General features: G+C 44.7%; 1 protein-coding gene across 2 annotated transcripts in view; it reads left to right on the top strand.

The window, feature by feature from the left end:
* Positions 1 to 16,715, top strand: part of DCP1A (decapping mRNA 1A) — a 64,318-nt gene extending 47,603 nt beyond the window's left edge. Inside the window, exons 7-10 of one of the 2 annotated variants that reach the window (XM_072785892.1) lie at positions 7,014 to 7,766; positions 10,064 to 10,129; positions 12,268 to 12,486; positions 12,771 to 16,715. In XM_072785892.1, the coding sequence (XP_072641993.1) occupies positions 7,014 to 7,766; positions 10,064 to 10,129; positions 12,268 to 12,486; positions 12,771 to 12,851 (1,119 nt within the window). In that variant the 3' untranslated portion in view covers positions 12,852 to 16,715. The remainder of the gene's footprint in view (positions 1 to 7,013; positions 7,767 to 10,063; positions 10,130 to 12,267; positions 12,487 to 12,770) is intronic. The other variant, XM_072785893.1, reaches the window with a different exon arrangement.
* Positions 16,716 to 20,683: the final 3,968 nt, after the last annotated feature.

Here is a 20,683-nt window from a genome sequence, read left to right on the forward strand (position 1 = left end):
ATTGCAAAACATAGGATTCATACATAAATGAAGTATAAAATTCTCCTTTTCTATGGATGAGGGGAGATGAATCCATGATTAACTAAGCCCAACTACTAGAGCAGTGTGGCATGTTTCTCTTGTCATGGGCAGAGAAGAGAGGAAGGGTCCTCAAATGCAGAGACTATAAAGCTTGTGTGTGGAGAAGCATGCTCTGTTCACTTGCCTCTTGTGACTGATTCAACTAGTTATACGTATTTCCAAAAGTTGGTACATTTTAACCTGTAGCCACTTCTTAGTTATTCAAGCCACAGATCTACCTCTGTTTTCCAGATGTCATTATCATCATTCCAGTTGATTAGGTAACCTAGAATATACTTATTTGACATCTCAGTACAGGGGCATAATGGTTAATAACATAGACTTATCGTTAGGACTAGGTTGTACTTGAGTGTCACCTACAAGGTAGCAGTGATGATAATAGTGCCCTCACTGATTAATAGAGTAATGCATGTGAAGTGCTTAGCACAGGGCCCCCACGTGGTGAGCGTTCTGTCTGTGGTCACTCTTCTTGCGCTGGTAACCTCATTTATCCCTTATGTGAGATTCCTTTGAAACCCTACTGGCCTTACCACGAATCCTATTCCAGAGAAAGTTTGAGAATGTTTCTGGCCTGGCAGAAGTTGTAGGGAAGCCACATGGAGAAATCTGGAAACTTTCTGCTGCTTTTGCAGTCAGGGTTCAGGGCTCTACAATATGGATTCATTTTTATTTTATTTTATTTTATTTTTAAAGATTGTATTTATTTATTCATGAGAGACACAGAGAGAGAGAGAGATAGAGGCAGAGACACAGGTAGAGAGAGAAGCAGGCTCCACACAGGGAGCCCGATGTGGGACTCTATCCCGGGTCTTCGGGATCATGCCCTGGGCTAAAGGCAGACACTCAACCACTGGCCACCCAGGTATCCCTAGATTCATTTTTAAATGAACCATTAGAAATGCCTTTTTGGAAGGCACCTGGGTGGCTCAGTGGTTGAGAGTCTGCCTTCAGCCCAGGGCATGGTCCTGGGGTCCTTGGATCCAGCCCCAGAGCCTCACATTGGGCTCCCTGCATGGAGCCTGCTCTTCCCTCTGCCTGTGTCTCTGCCTCTCTCTCTGTCTCATGAATAATTAAATAAAATCTTTTTTAAAAAAATACCATTTATTTAAATATAAAAACATTCCAGATGTATATGCAGGTAATTTTAATTGTTCAAAAGTCGATTTATGTTCCACTGAACAGATAAAAAATGCTGCCTGAATTATGCCATTTTTTGAAGCCTAAGGTGTATTTCATGTTGAATTTTCTCCATGTCCTGTGGTGGTGGTGGTGGTGGTGGTGTTTTTAAAAGCCCATGAGCAGAGGGTGGGGTGGTAGCAGGCTCCACACTCAGCACAGAGGCCCATTTAGGGCTCTTGATTCCACTATCCTGAGTTCACAACCTGAGCCAAAATCACTTAAAATCACTTAACCAACTGATCTTCCCAGGCACCCACCCTTTTCTTACAACATAAAAATATTTGTATTCTTACCTGGGAAAGACTCAAGTTTTTGCAAAATAGCCCCAATGTGGTCCGTATTTTTCAAAGTATGTCAATCTAAACATTGTTTTGTGTGTGTATATACATATATCTGAAACAAAATGTGATAAAGATATACATAATTTGTATTAATGAAAAAGAATTAGCGTAGTTTTCAAGTACTTTTTTGCCAAGCCATCTTGACCATTTTGTCCTAATCATAAGGTATATAAAAAAGAATTAACCCAACTCAAAAATGGACAAAGGACTTGAATGGTCATTTCTCAGAAAAGATCAAATGGCCAGTGTGTTGGCAAGAAACACAGGAGGTTTCTAGAGAAACCAGAACCTTCTGGCATCACTGGTGGGATGTAAAGTGATGCAGCAGTTTTGGAAAACAGTCTGGCAGTTCCTCAAAAAGTTAAATGTAGGATTACTGTATGACCCAGCAATTCTATATTCCTGGGTAGATATCCAAAGGAATTGAAAACAAGGATGAGGACAAATACTTCTACGCTAATGCTCACAGCAGCAGCATTCACAATAGCTGAAGGGTAGGAACAACCCAAGTGCTGATCCTCAAGTGAATGGACAAATATGCACACGATGGAGTACTAGTCGGCCTTTACTTGTAAAAAGAAAGAAACTCTGCTACAGCGTGAGTAAACCTCAAGGACGTGATGCTAGGTGAAGGAAGCCAGTGACAGAGGGACAAGTAGGATGTGATTGTTGTTGCACAACGTACCTGGAGTAGGCAGATTTATAAGAACGGAGAGTCGAGTGGAGCTGACGGGGCCATGAGTGAGGGTAAGATGGTGGTTACACAGTAGTGTGAGTATCCTGAGTGCTGCTGGGTTCTACACTTCCATACAGTTACAGTGCTAACTTGCGGTACATATATTTCAACAGGACTTTTTTTTTTTTTTTTTAATTCATAGAGACACACAGAGAGAGAGGCAGAGACACAGGCAGAGGGAAAAGCAGGCACCATGCAGAGAGCCTGACATAGGACTCGATCCCGGGTCTCCAGGATCACGCCCTAGGCTACAGGCGGCACTAAACCACTGCACCACCAGGGCTGCCCAGGACTTTTTTTTTTTAAAGATTTATTTAGGGATGCCTCAGCGGCTCAGCAGTTGAGCGCCTGCCTTCGGCCCAGGGTGTGATCCTTGAGTCCCAGGATCAAGTCCCACGTCGAGCTCCCTGCATGGAGCCTGCTTCTCCCTCTGCCTATGTCTCTGCTTCTCTGTGTCTCTCATGAATAAATAAATAATTTTAAAAATATGAGCAGCCCAGGTGGCTCAGGGGTTTAGCGCCGCCTTCAGCCCAGGGCATGGTCCTGGAGACCCGGGATCAAGTCCCACGTCAGGCTTCCTCCATGGAGCCTGTTTCTACCTCTGCCTGTGTCTCTGCCTCTCTCTCTCTCTCTCTCTCTCTCTCTCGTGAATAAATAAATAAAATCTTTTTAAAAAATAAAAATAAAAGATTCATTTATTTGAGAGAGAGAAAGAAATAAAGTTCGTGTGCAAGTCAGGGGGGCAGAGGGAGACAGAGAATCTTGAGCAGACTCCCTGCTGAGCACAGAGCCTCATGGAGAGTTCGATCTCACAGCCCCAAGGTCATGACCCAAGCCGAAGTCAAGAATCAGACCCTTAATTGACTGACCCACCCAGGTGCCCCACCATAACTTTTAGAAATCCGAGGGAGAAAGGAATTATGTCTGTGCCATCAGTAGACCTTTATCATGCCAGAGATCCAGAAGTGAATAAATCATAATGTTGTTCACCTGAGGAGATGGAACCTGTGCATTACTAGTTATGTGGCCTGGACAGAGAAGTGTGTCCCAAATAAGAATTCAGTGTCTTATTTTGAGTTATGTTGAATGGATTTGAAATCTTAAACAACTGTCATCAGGGAATGACAGGATGATTTATAATAGCTCAGTCTTGATAGCCCATCAGGTGGTAGTGTTATTTTACATTATGGGAATATGATATTCTGGAAGGATTTGATGAATTTTTAATATCCAGTATGTATTATTTGATGTTGTCTAAAACATGCAAACACAGATTTATTGTGACTGCTGTTAAGACTGGTATTCATATAATGATTGTAATAGCCAACTTCCACTTACTGAATGCTTGTTGGGTACCAGACATCATGTTGAGAACTCCGTTTTCATAGCAGCTCTGTGAGGTGATTGCCACAATTGCCCCTGTTTTTCAGATGAAGGAACTCAATACAGAGACTGTTATTGCCCCAATTAACAGCTGGGAATTGAACCTCAATATCTTTGATTTCAGACTCTAAAATCTATAACTTTTTCAGAAGTAAAAACATAAAGAAATTAAACCATATACATTCTTTTGTACTTTTTTACCTTTACAGTTTATAATGTATGTTAGTGGTACTGCCTTGTATTTGAAGCGAGATCCTGAATCTGGAAAATCCCTTCAGGTGCTGGGAAGTGTTGTGACAAGGTAGTCTTACTAGTCTGACTCTACAGCATTGTTAATAGGGAGTCTGAATCTGCCGTTTGAGAATTCCTTCACTTAAACAAAGCCTCTCGTCACAGTAACTTGCCAAGATATATTACATTAATTCTTTTTATTGAATATTTTCTAAGAAAAATGGTTTGGTATGAAATTACAATTTTTTTTATAACTGGAGGAGGCTTCTGCCTCTTCTCCACTGCTGTTACTTTGCCCCATCTACATTCTCCTCAGCCCTGCCAGCCCTTCTCACCTAACAGGTGACACGAGAGACTACACAGTGGTACTCTCTTACCTTTCCGTCCCTCATAAGCAAGCCCCCCTGCATCCTCCATCCTGGGTGCTGGCCTCCTTTCCTCCATGTCCCTCCTCAACAAAGGGGATCCCTCACACCCTCCCCCTGAGAACCTGTTGCCAGTGAGCTGCATCTTCCCTCACCCTGCCCATCCCAGCACTGTACCCAGGGCATCTGCTAAACCACACACAGTTGTCCCACCCACCCTCCTTTTCAAAAGTTCAAATGAAGTCCACTTCTGCTTTTAGGGAAGACCTGTATCAGTACCTGTCTTGCTGACCAAAAGAAATCCAAAGAGGACTTTTGCTTTAATGAAAAAAGATAAAAAGCAAAAATAGCATCTAGTGTTTGTGTGACAGTGGTACCCTGCTCAGAGAGAGTGGTCTGCTGAGCCCCTGCCCTGGGAACCACTCAGCATCCCAGCAGCAGGCCGCGACAGTTTTGACTTGGGTCTGTGAGCACCTATGCTTTGTCTCTTTTTATTCTGTGCATCTATTAGCAAGGTGTGTTCTGAGGTCTCAGAAAAGCCAAAGAGATGGGCACCTGAGTGCTCAGTTGGTTGAGCACTTGGTTTCAGCTCAGGTCATGATCTTGGGGTCATGGGATAGAGCCCCATGTTGGGCTCCATGCTGAGCACGGAGTCTGTTTGAGATATTTTCCCTTTCCCTCTGTCCCTCCCCCCTTGCTCATTCTTTCTTGCAAATAAATAAAATATATTTTTAAAAAGCCGAAGAGAAGTTACTTTGGAGTCTAGAAATTTTCCCTATGGGGATCCCTGGGTGGCGCAGCGGTTTGGCGCCTGCCTTTGGCCCAGGGCGCGATCCTGGAGACCCGGGATCGAATCCCACGTCGGGCTTCCGATGCATGGAGCCTGCTTCTCTCTCTGCCTGTGTCTCTGCCCCCCTCTCTCTCTCTGTGACTATCATGAATAAATAAATAAAATCTTAAAAAAAAAAAAAAAAAAAAAGAAAAAAAAAGAAATTTTCCCTATGAAGTAATAGTAATTGCTGCTTCACTTTCTATCATTTTGGCTTTTGAACATTTCCTAGGAATAATCCGCTTTCAGATAGCAAGGGAACCCTGTAATTGTTGATCTCACGAATAAAACATTTCCCTGGGAAAATCTGTGCTTTTCCTGCAGAAATGTCATACCATGCTGCTTTCATTCTTCTGCTTCAGATGCAGTGTAGTTTCAGACCTTTATAGGCCTTCTGATGTACTGAAAACCGTGTGTTTCATTCAGTGACTTGTCTTTTTCCATGTAAACATGTATCTGAGCAACTAAGCAGTCCACATACTTTAGTAGTCCCGTATATCAAGGGGCACCTCGATGGCTCAGTTGGTTTAGCGTCCAACTCTTGATCTCAACTCAGGACTTGCTCTCAGGGTTGTAAGTTCAAGCTCTGTATTGGGCTCCATGCTGGGTGTGGTGCCTACTTTAAAAAAACAAAACATGTAGAGACTGCTTGTGTTTTCAAAGTACTTAGGTTAGTCTCCCACTAGAACATAAGCTCTGTCAAAGTCTTTGTTACTTCCTACCATGTCCTTTGGGCCCAGGTCACAACAGGCCCTGGCACCTTGTTAAGGTGAATATGGCCATAGTGCTTGAAGTGAAGGTATAGAAAAGCTCAGGAGTAAAAAGCATAAATATTTCTCCTTCAAACCATTGCAGTGGCATCAATAAGCCAGATCACTGCAATAGATGGAAACTTAACATTTTCAGACTTAACATGATTTGTTTTTTCTTGAGGATTCTTTGATTTGATAGTAGAAAGGAGGAATGGCCTGCTGTTTACAAAATAGTTAAATTTGTTTTCTTTTACTTAAGACCTGTCCCTTTTTTTTTTCTTTTTAAAGATTTTATTTATTTATTCATGAGAGACAGAGAGAGTGAGAGAGAGGCAGAGACACAGGCAGAGGGAGAAGCAGGCTCCATGCTGGGAGCCCAATGCGGGACTCGATCCCAGGGCTCCAGGATCACGCCCTGGGCTGAAGGCGGCACTAAACTGCTGAGCCACCCAGGCTGCCCAAGACCTAGTCCTTAAGGTGCAATGCCTAGCTTTTTATCAAGAACTATGAAATATAAGGGATGCCTGGGTGTGGCTCAGTGGCTGAGTGTCTGTCCTTGGCTCAGGGCATGATCCTGGGGTTCTGGGATTGAGTCCCACATCGGGCTCCCTCTGAGGAGCCTGCTTCTCCCTCTGCCTGTGTCTCTGTCTCTCTCTCTGTGTTAAATTTATTTTTAAATAAATTAAAAATCTTTAAAAAAAGAACTATGAAATATGAAAATAAAAGTAGAAATACTCAGCATTTGGTCCCTTTGTTCTCTTGAGGATTGTTTCCTTACATGTGTTACTGACATAGGGCAATTAAGTACTATTAACATTGTAATAAGATACTTGCCCCTTTACCTTACATCCATTTGCCAAGGAAAAGGGGGAATTCTAACACTCTACTGGGAGTCCCTAAAACTTGGATTTTATTATGAATACAAATTTCTGCCCACCAGCTGAGGGAGATGATTTGTCCTTAATCCCTAGCACATCTTTGGTTTGTTCTGGGTCCTTATTTTCCAACTCCGTCCATCCTTCCTTCTGCAGACTGTTTTGGTTGATGGGAAAGAAGTTTGGTTACACTGGTTTGTAAGAGATTTCTTCCATTGGGTGGTTTGATTTGTTTTTTCAGTCTGCTCCATCTGGACACAAACATCTGACAGTGGAAGAATTATTTGGAACCTCTTTGCCAAAGGAACAGCCAGCCGTCATGGGTCTAGATTCAGAAGAAGTGGAGAAGCTGCCAGGAGATGCCTCCCAGAAGGAGTCCAGCTCACTGCTACCATTTTCCTTTGAACAGTCAGGAGGAGTCCCTCCATCAGAAAACCTGGGTGTCCGTCCTGCTGCGCACCACCCAGTCCCACCTGAGGTCCCTGCCCCAGTGCTCATCACTCCTGCCTCCATCACACAGTCCGGTGAAAAACAGGCCCCAGGCTATGCCGTCCCCCTGCGCCCCGTGCTCAGTCCCACTCTACCAGCAGACGCTCCCACAGCACAGGTTCCCCCCAGCTTACCCCGGAACGCCACCATCATGCAGGCAGTGAAGACCACGCCAAGACAGCGGTCTCCGCTCCTGACCCAGCCAGTCCCTGAGCTGAGCCACACCAATCTGACTGCCACCCAGAGCCCGTTCAGGGCCCCACTGAGCGTGACAAACACAGCTGGTACATCCCTCCCAAGTGTCGATCTTCTCCAGAAACTCAGGTTGACCCCACAGCATGACCAAATACAGACCCAATCACTTGGGAAAGGTGCCATGGCACCCAGCTTTTCCCCAGCAGCTGGCCAGCTGGCCACTCCTGAGAGCTTCATAGAGCCTCCCCCGAAGACCGCAGCAGCGCGAGCCTCAGCATCCCTGAGCAACATGGTGCTTGCTCCCCTTCAGGTACTGGCAGGAGGCTGGGTGGCTCTGACTGGGTGGGTGAAGCTACAGAGGCCTTGATGTTGCCTGCCACTAGGCAGTCCCTTCAAAGAGATGCTTGTTAGGTATCCAGGGCCAGAAGATGGGAGGTAAGGAGCCCTGTAGTGAATAGCCAGATCATTGGTATGTGGTGTTGTAACTCAGTTCCACTGTCCCAGATCTCTCAACCGATACAACTCAAGACACAATACTGGTATTTTCCCAGCACAGCGTCCATTGTAGGGGTTTTTGTTTGTTTCTGCGTGACAAGTCCAGGAGTCCGCATGTGACTCAGACCATAGATCCAGATTATCCCCAGCTCCCTTGGTACTCACTGAGTGCCCACCTTGGGCCAGACACACTTGGGGTGCCATAACAGTATCCCAGATTTGGAGATATGGGGTCAAGTAAAACCATCTAAGGAAGCTCATGTTTAGCTAAAATCTGAAGGCTCAGTAGAAGTTAGCCAGACCTTTCCTTAAAAAATAAAATAAAATAAAATTATGTATTTATTTATTCATGAGAGACAGAGAGAGAGAGAGAGGCAGAGACACACAGGCAGAGGGAGAAGCAGGCTCCATGCAGGGAGCCCGATGTGGGCCTCAATCCCAGGACTCCAGGATCAGTCCCTGAGCCGAAGGCAGATGTTCAACCACTGAGCCACCCAGGCATCCCAGCCAGACTTTTCCTAAAGGTAGAGAAAAGTGTTTGAGACAGGAAAACTAGTATGTACAGAAGCCTAGAGATGAGTGGCATTTGCTAAATGTAAAGACCTATATATAGTGTGGCTGGATCTCCTATGGAAGGGACTTGGAGCCAAGGTCCTGACCGAGGAGCAGGACTTTGGAAACTATGTGGAGGAGTCAGTGGCTTGTTCCCAGAGCCCTAAGGGAGTCTCTCAAGGTTTTGAGCGGAGGTGGTGAGCAGGACAAGGAGAAGACAGAAGTGAGACCACCCTCAGGAAGGAGGCCAGGCGGTTACCCAGGCTTGAGCTGGTGGGGGCCTGACATTGGGAGTGTGGACAAATGAACAAGTGCAAGCAGTGGGACCTGCCGGTAGACTGAGGGTAGGGCATGAAGAAGTTTGTCCCTCAGTGATGGATGAGGCTAGTGAGTTTATAAATGAGATGACAGTGATGTGTGCAAGATCACACAGCTGATCACAGCAATAGTGCTATTTGCCTTCCAGGATCTCAGTTCCATGCCCATTAATAATAATTTACAATCTTAACATTTCACCAAGTAATACTGTACAGAAGAGCCCATCATAATAATTGTATGTGATTTCTTACTTAATGGACCGTGTTTTGTTCCATTCCTTTAAAATCTCGTACAGAGGGATCCCTGGGTGGCGCAGCGGTTTAGTGCCTGCCTTTGGCCCAGGGCGTGATCCTGGAGACCCGGGATTGAATCCCACGTCGGGCTCCCGGTGCATGGAGCCTGCTTCTCCCTCTGCCTGTGTCTCTGCCTCTCTCTCTCTGTCTCTCTGTGTGACTATCATAAATAAATTTAAAAAAATTAAAAAAAAAAAATAAAATCTCGTACAGAAAGAAAGGAAACTTAGTGTCTTGGTTATACATTAAATTGTCACTTGGGAACATTTGTGTTGAGGTTCTCTGCAGTGTTAGGAGAGGGGATGTTCTAACAGATCAGTATTGCACCCCTGAAATGCCCCTGCTGCTCTGGAAGTGCAGGGCAGCAGCCCCAGGTTTGGACCTCCGGGATGGCTCCCGCTCTCCAGTGTGCCTCCCTGCAGGGGATGCCTACCTACACGTGCATTTTCATATATATTTCATTTCATTGAGGACCTGGGCTTCATTGAATTTTAAATGAAATGCTTTTGCTCTACAACAAGAAGTTTTTTGTCTCCCGATGAATAAGGACAAAGTTTATCATATGGAGGTGTGCCTCTGGATGAAGACTGTTTAGTGCCACCTGTCCAGAGTTCATGCTGCGTTATTGAGGTCTCATGCTGCCAGGATATGCCTTCTCTACAGATTCAAGAGCAAAACTACACTTGGGTTCTACCTAGCTCTTAGACACAGGTTTCCATTCTTTCCTTGGAGACACCTTGAAGGCTCTGCACACAGTCATTTTCTTGGGGAAACTGTGGGGGTCAGAGGCTGTCCCAGTGCCCTCGCCCTGCAGTTGAGGGATTAGAATCTAGGAACTAGTTAATGTCTGAACTATTCCTTATTGCCAAAGTGGATTTATCCGAGGTAGCTTGGAAATCTTCATTGAAACTTGCTACATCTGTTCATCTTTTCTTTTTAAATGTTGCAGTCTATGCAGCAAAACCAAGATCCTGATGTCTTTGCCCAACCTAAGGTGTTATCCAGTGCCATCCCGGTAAGGACTCCTTTTTTGTGAAGAACACATTCTATTTAAGCTCTTCTGCTGGGTTTGTGAAGTAAAACATTGTTGTTTGAGTGGAAACTGGTAGCTTTCAAGGCTAGAGCCCCCTTAGATGCCCCTCCTAGGCCAGGCTGCCCTGCTCCCCAGACAGAGTTCATTGCTGCAGTCCCTGTGAGCTTGCAGTCATCCTCTCTAGAATAATCCCTTCCCTGATCATACCGAGGGTAGGGTCAGCCAATGGGACTGGGTGCCTGCTCAGTGTTTGTCAGCTGAGAAGCATGTCAGCCTGGTTTCTGTGAGGAGGAAATACTCTTTGCCCTGCAAGAGCTATGATGCCCTGGTTAAGAATCACCATGGTGCTCAGGCTCCCAGGCCTGCATGCTCTGTCCCTTGCTTGTTCTCCCCTGCCCCACTTGGTAAAAGTTGTCCCCACCCCTCCATTACCTACCAGCCTTGAAGCACACACTTACTTTTTTCAGTTACTGAACTTTTACATTTACCTTTGAGCATTTATACCTCTCCTCAGGTCTCAGAACTTAAACTGCATCCAGCTCCTGATGGGTACTGTTAACTGGTCTTCCCTGTAGCTCATCCTGCTGCCTGGGGATCAGCAGGGCGCTCAGCCTTGGGCAGCAGCAGCACCAGAGACAAATGGAAGGTGCAGACCCCAAAAACCACACCCGTAGCCCTGTGGCTGTTTGTAAATGAAGAAGGGTGACAGGAGAAAGAAAAAGAGATGTCTGTTGATTACATCAAATGGATGGATGATTTTTTTTTTTTTTTTTTTTTTTTTAAGATTTCATCTATTTATTTATGAGAGAGAGGCAGAGACATAGGCAGAGGGAGAAGCAGGCTCCATGCAGGGAGCCCGATGCTGGACTTGATCCCGGGACTCCAGGATCACACCCTGAGCTGAAGGCAGGCACTAAACCGCCGAGCCACCCAGGTGTCCCTGATGGAGGAATTATTAAAAATGCTGACTATTTCTGGTTTAGTATATTCTGATGGTTAGCTGCTATTAGCATAGAAGCACCTCTAAATGGAGGAAGGAGGTAGATGTTTTATTTGTAAGAAGCTGTATCCTGATACCCGTAGCAGAATGATAAGTATATTGGACACTACAAAAGAAACTAATGCTTCATGCAACTGGATTTTTTTTTTCAAGATCTTATTTATATATTTGAGAGAGAGCAGAGTGGGGAGGGGCAGAAAGAGAGGGAGAGGATCTCAAGCAGACTCTGCACTAAGTGTGGAGCCCAACTCAGGGCTCCATCTCACAACCCTAATATTACAACCTGAACCAAAACCAAGAATAGACATTCAACTGATTACAACCTGAGCCAAAACCAAGAATAGACATTCAACTGACACATCCAGGCACTCCTTTTCTTTTTCTTTTTCTTTTTTTATCTGAAGTAAAATTTTACTGCAGTGAAATACATATAAAATGCAGATTCTGTTTTATGAGTTTTAACAAACATAATATCCCTTGGGGTAACCATTCAATCAATATATGTAAGATTTCTATCACCCCAGAAAGTCCCTCATGCCCTCTTCCAATCATTTCCCTGCTCCCCATATAAAACTTTGCAGTTTTGGGGATCCCTCGGTGGCTCAGCGGTTTGGCGCCTGCCTTCGGCCCAGGGCGTAATCCTGGAGACCCGGGATCGAGTCCCACATCAGGCTTCCTGCATGGGATCTGCTCCCTCTGCCTGTGTCTCTGCCTCTCTCTCTCTCTCTCTCTCTCTGTGTCTCTCATGAATAAATAAATAAAATCTTTAAAAAAAAAACTTTGCATTTTTAATTTATCATAGGATTTTTTTTTTAAGATTTAATTTTTTATTTGAGAGAGAACATGCTTGTGTGCATGAGCAGGGATGGGACAGAGGGAGAAGGAGACTCCCCACTGAGCAGGGAGCCCAACGAAGGCCTCAAGGATCATGACCTGAGCCAAAGGCAGACGCTTAACCAACTAAGCCATGCAGACACCTCTTATCATAGGATTGTTCTTACTGTGCATACCCTGCTGTGATCATACTTCTTTTGTGTGATGATCAGACTTGGCTTCCCAAGAAACAGACCCTTCATCCTTTAGCCGACAAGCTTCATTCATGACCATTGTTGCCCTGCAGGTCACAGGCCCCACACTGGTTACTGCAACAACCATGGCAGTGTCTTCAGTCCTGCTGTCCCCGAGTGTTTTCCAACAGACAGTCACAAGGTCCACAGACCTCGAGAGAAAAGCAAGCGCCCCTTCTCCACTGACTGTTGGAACATCAGAAAATCAGAGAAAGCCTTCCATTATTCTCAGCAAGTCCCAGCTCCAGGATACATTAATACATCTAATAAAGGTATGCAGGCCATCCCAGCAGTTGAATCTGTAAACTTCTGTTCTTTAATTTTAAAAAACATAAATTCTTTTTAGAAAACCAGTTCATAAGGTGAATTGAAGACTAGCGGGACTGATGTTTCTCTCTTTCTGAGCATATACTCCCAATGGAAAAGTATCTGAATGAATTCCAAAATATTGATTGCAGCTGTCTCTGGGTGATGGGATTCTTTGGGTAGTTAGTTTTATAAATCATTTATACAGTAAGTTCTTCTGAGGTAAATGAAACATTACCATCTCTTCCAGAATGATTCCAGCTTCCTCAGTACACTTCACGAAGTCTACTTGCAGGTTCTGACCAAGAACAAAGACAACCACAACTTATGACTGGAGCAGAATAAATCCGAAGGCAGAATGTCGACCTCAGAAACGAATAGGCCTCATCATGGGAACTTCTAAACAGAACATTGAGTTTTGAGAATCCTGAAATTGAGCCTATGAGAAAGAGACTCATTCCTTAAGAATGTTTTCCAAGTGACGTTCTCAGTGATAATGGAGGTTTCACTGTGAAGCATCACCAGCAGACCTTTGTTTTGACAAAAACAAAACAAAACAAAAACAAAAAAAAAAACATTAAGTTGTGTGGGTGTTTTCATCAGCTGTAAGAAGGGATGTGAAATCAGGAGCCTGGTTTTCAGCTTGCTTTCACTCTCAAGGTCATAGGGAGGGGAGGGGTCACCAGCCTTGTAGCAGAGTTCAGCCCGCACCCCTTCCCCTGCTTCTCCCCCCTAGAAATTTGAGCCTTAGGCTGATAGTCAAGTTCTGAACAGAGCAGTAGTCAGCTCTATGCAAAGTAGCTTTGAGTTTTAAGGATCAGAGTTTAAGTTGGCAAATTAGGAATGATTTGTTCAAGTGAAGTATATTTTTATGAATGCCCCATTTGGGCTTTAAAAGTTCTGAAATTTCTCAATTGTGTTTTGTTTTGTTTTTTTAAGTGTCCCCAGAGCTGCCATGCTGCGGGCTCCCAGGGCAGTGATACCACGTGACTAGGGCCTCCTCCGGCTCTGTGATGGTATGGGAGTAGCATGTCACACCTTTGAAGCAAAGGCTGGGACTGGTAAAGACTGAATTTGATCAGAAACCTTCACTTTACGTTAAACTATTGAGTGGTTTCGAAAATGTTAAGTTTTGTGTGAAGTGTAGCCTTATTTTCCTTTTCTGTCTAAACACAGAAGTCATTGTTGATTGTTTTCCTTAACACTTGGCAAAAAGGACCAGTGGACCAATCTAGCAAAGCCATTCTGGTTCCATTCCTCGAGTCTACTGAGAGTAGTTTTAAAGCTATGCAGAAAAGGGAGCTGTTATTCATACTGCCCTTATTTTATTATAGAATATGGAGTTAAAAACAAAGTGTGAAATTCAGAACTTTACCAATGTATTCCTAGGCTGTGAGTACTTTTGCAGCCCAAAGTGTGAAAATATGTAAAGATGCTTTGTTATGCTGCTATTGACCTGCCATGATTTATATTTATTCTTTTATGGCATGTAATGGTGATTAGTAATATTTTAATGTAGACTTTGATTTATTTCAGCAATAGTAATTTTAAGATACTCTTTGAATGAAAGTGTCTTCGTTTCTATGATGCAGATCATTTTGTAGTATTTAACCAATTAAGATGCACTGCTTACTTTTCTGAGCACTATTTAATGATGGGGTAAAAACCCAGTTGGCTCAACCAGCTAGCATAAGGGTGAGCTGTGAATAATGCTGATGGATGTGGTGGTTCCTTGCGAACAGTCATTTAAGCTTTAATGGTAACTCAATCATAAATCGATAGATTTTTTTTTTTTTCCTAGCTGAGATTTTAGAAAATTACTTGTGAATTACATACTTGTTTTAGTTTGGTCTTAGTTTTTTTAGCATAAAGAATACTTTGTTTGATTGGCATTTGTTACTCTAAATATGCTTCCTGGGCAGCTTTTCTGCTTGTCAAATTTAGTGTCTTTTCTTGCTGTCTACGTAGTTATTTGTGAATTGTACAGAAGTCAGGGAAGCTTGTAATTTCTCTTACTCAATGGGGAAGAGTTCGTTGTCAAAGGTAGTGTGTGAATCCAGCAACCAAAAATGAATTGCTTGTACATCACCCAGGAAGGAAAATGTTGAAGTAAGATCCAGAGTGTTGCTGACACCAGGAGATGGTGTCGGGGGGAGCCTTGTGACTGTTCTCAGAAAACAGGTTTCATCACACCCCCAGTGAGGTTTCCATGGGCTTTGGTACATGGAAGAATCAAGGGATTCTTGTTGTAATAGACGTATGACTTGAAATGACTTGAGTATGTGTAATATTACAAGAGAGTTAAGAGAGAATATCCTAAAGAGGGTCTGTAATCAAATCTGTTAATTTTCACCCTTTAATCCAAGGAATGAACATGATAGAGAATCTATAAGTTTTCCTTAGTGGGAAAATAAACTTTGAAGTGCCCAAGTCATGGAGACTTGAAAAGGGTCAACCTGTTTCAACTCCCAAATTTACATATTCAAAGGATTTACTTAAAATTCAGAAGCCAGAAGTTCACCGTCACAATTACCAGAAGGTTCAGGCCAGAATGAGTCCCTGAAAAGTTGGGCCAAGCCTGACTAGTCACAGTCGGATGACCCTGGCCCGAAAGTCACAGTTCAGTTGCCTTACTCCTGGGTCAGACTTCCTATCCAGAACCTCATGCTAGCTTAGATTGCATGTTGCCATAGCTGCCGTGACTTTACCAGAACCTTTGTTTCAGACCTTAGTTGAATCAAAGTAGACACCAAAATACAGATGCTTCTTGCTAGGTTTTGCATTTAGGCCACCATGTCTCTGTGCACCACCCCAGCCCCAGTGGGTGGCCCTGCTCTTTTGTTGTATTTAACGTGATGTCTGGATGGACTCCTGCACCTCCCAAACAGCCTGTTCCTTCAGGGCAGAAACTCCTCAGCTTGCATCCTTCCAGAGATTTGTAAAGTGGGATTTTGAATCCTAAGTTTTCAAGTAAATGTCAGTGTCAGAAGAAGCATTTCTTACTATGTGCATGGGAATGTCCTCAGCTCACCTTCCAAGCCTTTGGGGTGGCCGTCACAGAGTGGTGTTTTGCAAAGAGCCCAAATTGACGGGTCCTTCTCTGCTGAAGGCCACACAGGCCATTTAGAATGTGTCTGGCCCAATTTTGCATGTCAAGCATCTGTTCTTTTTCTACCTATGTTACCTTGTAAAAATTATAAACCCTATCAAATCCTGTACTAGGTAAATATGTTTAAACCATGCAGCTTTATTACTCTCCCCACCCCCCACCTCGCCCCCAAGAATGTAGTTTGACGTTTTCACATTTGGGTAGAAGAGGCCATAACTGCCATTGTATTACTAATAATGCAACATGAAATTGAAGGTGCCTAACTGCTTACAAAACAAAATCAGCTGTCACACAGTAACTGGGCAAAACATAGAAGCAGGAATGAGAGGTGGGACAGACACAAGTGGGCCCAGTCCAAGTGAGTGAAGACCAGGAACCACAGGGATATATGTGTCCTGCATCCTTGCTGCAGATTTGCTGCTAAGCACGTGTTTCTTTCTTACCTATCTTTGGTTTTCTTCAGTTGTGTTCAAAGTACCTTCTGGAACCTATAGTGCCCTGTGTTTTCAGGAGTTTAGAATGTTAAGATCTAAATCAAGTAAAGCAACTTACACCGGGCTTTTTTAAAGTTGCATTTGAGACCATTTCCCTCAAGGAGCCTGTTTTCCAGCAAATTCAGCAGGAGAGACGTGTGCAATGTTTCACTTGGTTTTCTATTTGACATCTTTATTTGAAATGCTAAGATGCAATATTGTTCACTTTGAAGGGGGAAAATGCAGAATTGTGTTTCCCTTTTATCTGTGTGATTCCTTAAGAAACGTGTTTTTAAAGTATGTATTCTAAATGGTTTTTATTCTGTATTACTGCTTTGGCCATGCGGCTCTCATGACTTTCAGTGTACCAGATCCTCAGCTCCCTGAAATATGGGGCTGGGAAGCTCTGGAATTACGGCAAGATTTTTGTTCCATGAGCGCAATACTACATCATTAACATTTTTAATGGTATGGATTTTATACCATCTGTGTATGTTTGCAAATATTAAGTTATTACATGTTTTCAAATGAGCATTTTTCATCCTAAATTTTATATGTTTGCAAATATATTTTTTTAATAAAATTTCAAAACCAAGTTTTAGCACCTACTAAATTTTAATTGTGTTTTTATTTAATTTATAGAAATGGAACTTCTAAATGAGTTGCTGTGCTTTGCCAGAGCCTCACACTGGTGAGATGGGGTAAGGTGAAAGAACAGAGCTTGCCAGAGAAGGCCCTTGTCTGCCTGTTTCCAGCCTGGGCCTTCCAGCTGTGCCGCGCAGGCCGCACAGATCTCCGGGTCCGAAGCCCCTGAGTCCTGGTATCTGAATGACTGAGCACTTCCTCCCCTGGTAGCTAAACATCAAATGTGTAACTGCTGTAAGTGGACGGCTAAAGAACTTCATTTACGCTTCTGTGGTTTCCCCAAACAGAGGGGAATCACAGCCAAAAACACTGTTCTGTAAGAGAGTCTACGGTTCTGTGCCAGTTCCCACATCCATTCAATCCCTGCGTCTCGGGCTAGCACGTGCCAGGCATCTAGGATAACAAGGAAGAAAAGGAAGACGGAGGAAACTAAAATATGATCATTATGGGAAATAGAAAACTTTAAAGGGGAAAGGAATAGTTAATCATCTATCTCCCCAACAACTGTTGACATGCTAGTAATCCAAACAAAATTCTCTGTAAGATGTTTGTTATCCCTGCCTGCTCTCGTATGGCAGAACTTTAGCTAACTTGTGCTAAATGACTTTTTATACAGACACACAAGTCATCATTCCAGCTGCATGCTCATTCAGTACTTAGGGGCTGCTGTCCCCATTATTTTCCCGATCTACACAGCAAGCCATTTTGGGGAGAAAAAAGTTGAAGCCGAGAGTGACTGAGGCATACGCCAAAGGTTGCTAATTATTAAGCCAGCCTGGGGTCACAGAATTGAAACCAAACAGGCCAAAGAGCTAGTCTAAAATTCCTTTCTTGACTCGGCTGTCTCGATGATAGATGATCTGGATTGTTTATTATAGTTTCTTAGGTCTTGTCATCACTGTTTATTAAAAGCTAGCAGGGTCTGTTCATCTACTGGTTTACATGTCTGTTGGCACCTAGGAAACCAGGTAACTGGGTTCACTGGGAACTTCATGGGAAACGAAGGTCAGTGGGTCCTGACCAAGAGCTATAGCAGGTGGGTTGGAGCTTCCTCCGTTGTCTCTAACGACATTTTCATATACCGTTGTTGGATCCCGGTTCGTAGATCAGATACTGCTTTAAAAAAAACCTGATGTTTGCGAAAGGGTTGTGTGCATAAGCCTGCTGAGGCTTCCAGGAAACTGTTTCAGAGGGCTATCCAGAACCAGCCTATGGATGAGAAGCTAGAAATCCATCAGCCATGCTGTCCCCATGAGGGAAGCCCACCTTTTGATGAATCTAGGTCCTTGGAAAGCAGAAGGGAAGAGCATCAAGAGACTCTCTCAAGCCCTAATGCTCACCTTACATGTCCACCTTTCAGACAGTACCTTTCGGGCCATCCATTACAGGCAATGTGAAAAGGCCTGGCAGGTTCCAAGATCCTCAACCTCAGACCTTGCAAGATGGAGTTAGGTGAGAGGACAGCGGCCAGGCTCCTGCATACTGGGCCCGTGGTGACCATGTGCCAGCCAAACAGCAGCCCCGGCAAGCCCTCTGCGTCTCCTCCAGATTCACCAGGCTCCTCCAGTAGCTTACAACTCCATGTGAGATGTCTCTTGTAACCAAGAGGTGGAATGGCTTTAAAGGAGCCGATACAAAGTCAGTGTGACAGTCCTCATGCTTGACAAAGCATCTCTTTCGGACAAGTAGGTAAATCTGAAGAGCGATTCCACAAGTATTCATAAATGACACTCATCATGTGCTGTGTGCTTTGTCTGCATTCTTATGTCAGCCTCTCCACAGCCTGGAGAGCCAGAGCTTGCTCAGAGCGCAGCCTCAGGAAAGGGCCACATGGTGACCCCGGCACACAGGACACCAGTGACTTCCTGTCATCCTGGGCAGGGGCAGAGGTACTGGCTCTGTGGTTAGATTGACGTCAGTCTGTGGGTCTGAAAAGGGCCCCAGAAGGCAGCTTTGGTCGACAGGAACTTTTCCTTGGGCCTCTGTCACTCCAGAAAAATGAGCCTGGCATTGCCTGAGCCCTGGCAAAGCCCAGGAAGGCGCCTTCCGCAAACCACCTCCCATTTGCTATAAAGGCTCAGAGTGTTGGCAGCGGCCCCCACCCTCCGGGTTTGAGGTTTGTAGGTTCCTGGAGCATTCTGAAGGGCATTTTGAAATGACAGAGGCATTGCTCTCCTGACAGGGCCATGAATTGGTTAAAAAACTGCTTCACTGGGCAGCCCAGGTGGCTCAGCGGTTTAGCGCCGCCTTTGGCCCAGGGCGTGATCCTGGAGACCTGGGATCAAGTCCCACATGGGGCTCCCTGCATGGGGCCTGCTTCTCCCTCTGCCTGTGTCTCTGCCTCTGTGTGTGTGTGTGTGTGTGTGTGTGTCTCTCATGAATAAATGAATAAAATATTTTTTTAAAAAAGCTGCTTCACTGCCAGTTGCCCTCACAGATGTAGCTCTCTGAGGGCTTTCTCAGCCCTAGGCCAGAAGGACACAGATGTGGCTCTCAGAGGCACCTTGTCGGGACACCCTCCGAGCAGAGAAACTGAAGCCCATGGTAGGAGGTGGGTGCTTTGTCCCTCCACAGCCATTGCTGCTTAATGATAAAGTGTTTTAGAATTTAGAATTTGAAATGGGTTTATGGTGTTTAAAAAAAAAAAAGGAAAACAGGCCCAAAATGGAGTTACTTGTGTGAAGGCCCAAGATAGCAAATGAGGACTCAGTACCTAAACTACTTGCAGATTCAGCCTCTCCTGGAAGTGGAATTTTTTTTTATTTTTTAATGTCCACAAGGCTCATGAAGTTTGGTACATAGTGGTCTTTTTTTTTTTTTAAGATTTTATTTATTCATGATAGAGGGCGGCGGGGGGGCGTGCAGAGACACAGGCAGAGGGAGAAGCAGGCTCCATGCCGGGAGCCTGACGTGGGACTTGATCCTAGGACTCCAGGATCACACCTCGGGCCAAAGGCAGGTGCCAAACCGCTGAGCCACCCAGGGATCCCCTGGAATTTTATTTTTAAAGATTTTATTAATTTATTTGAGAGAGAGCAAGGGAGGGGAAAGGCAGATGGAGAGGGAGAGGCAGACTCTCCATTAAGCAAGGCGCCCAACATGGGGCTCGATCCCAGGACCCCGGGATCACGACCCGAGCCGAAGGCAGACTCGTAACCAACTGAGTCATCCAGGCGCCCCTGGAAGTGGAATCATAAGCCAATGAGTGGACTTTCCTGATCAACACTGGGAAAGTAATCTTCATGGGAGACCCTGCCCTTCCTCCGTAGGAACGTGACCTTGCCTGCAATAATCCTGTGTGACCTCTTTGTCCCTGCCTCTGCCTGTAAAAGCTTCCCACTTGGTACAGCTCCTCAGAGCTCCTTCTACCTGCTAGATGGGATGCTGCCCCCATTCATAACTCCTTGAGGAAAGCTAATGAGGTTTTCAAATGCACTCCACTGGAGTTTGTTTCTTAACAGATTTGGTGGTGGCAGTGGGATCTGGAGTGCACTTCCACCAGCATTTTGGGGTGAGAAACACAGACATGGTACCCACAAACCCTGCTTTGAGTTTCCTGTCTTTCTTGCTGTTTCCAAGGGCCGTGGGTAAGCTCCTCCCAGTCCTGAGCTCTGCTCTCTTTGCGTTGAGCGCTTGGTCTAACTGGCTTTCCAGTACAGGGCAGCTCAGCCCGAGCTGCACATGATTCTGCCTGGAGCCAGGCACCCTAGCCTTCCAGACCCAAGCTCCCAGGCTTCTGAATGGAAAACCCCCAGCCCGTAGTTCAGTCTAGGAATCCTCTGACCGACCAAAGGGCCTTTCCACTCCAAAGAAGCTATTAAACAGTTACCTCTTAAAATAAGACCACCTGACGCTACAGGTGACACTCGCAAGGCATTTATCGCTCCTGGTCAAAGGCCAGCCTCAGGGTCAGAGTCACACTGTCCCTTCTTCTCC

The sequence above is a fragment of the Canis lupus genome, chromosome 19 (genome assembly GCF_048164855.1).
Source record: "Canis lupus baileyi chromosome 19, mCanLup2.hap1, whole genome shotgun sequence".
In the NCBI taxonomy this organism is placed as follows: domain Eukaryota; kingdom Metazoa; phylum Chordata; class Mammalia; order Carnivora; family Canidae; genus Canis; species Canis lupus.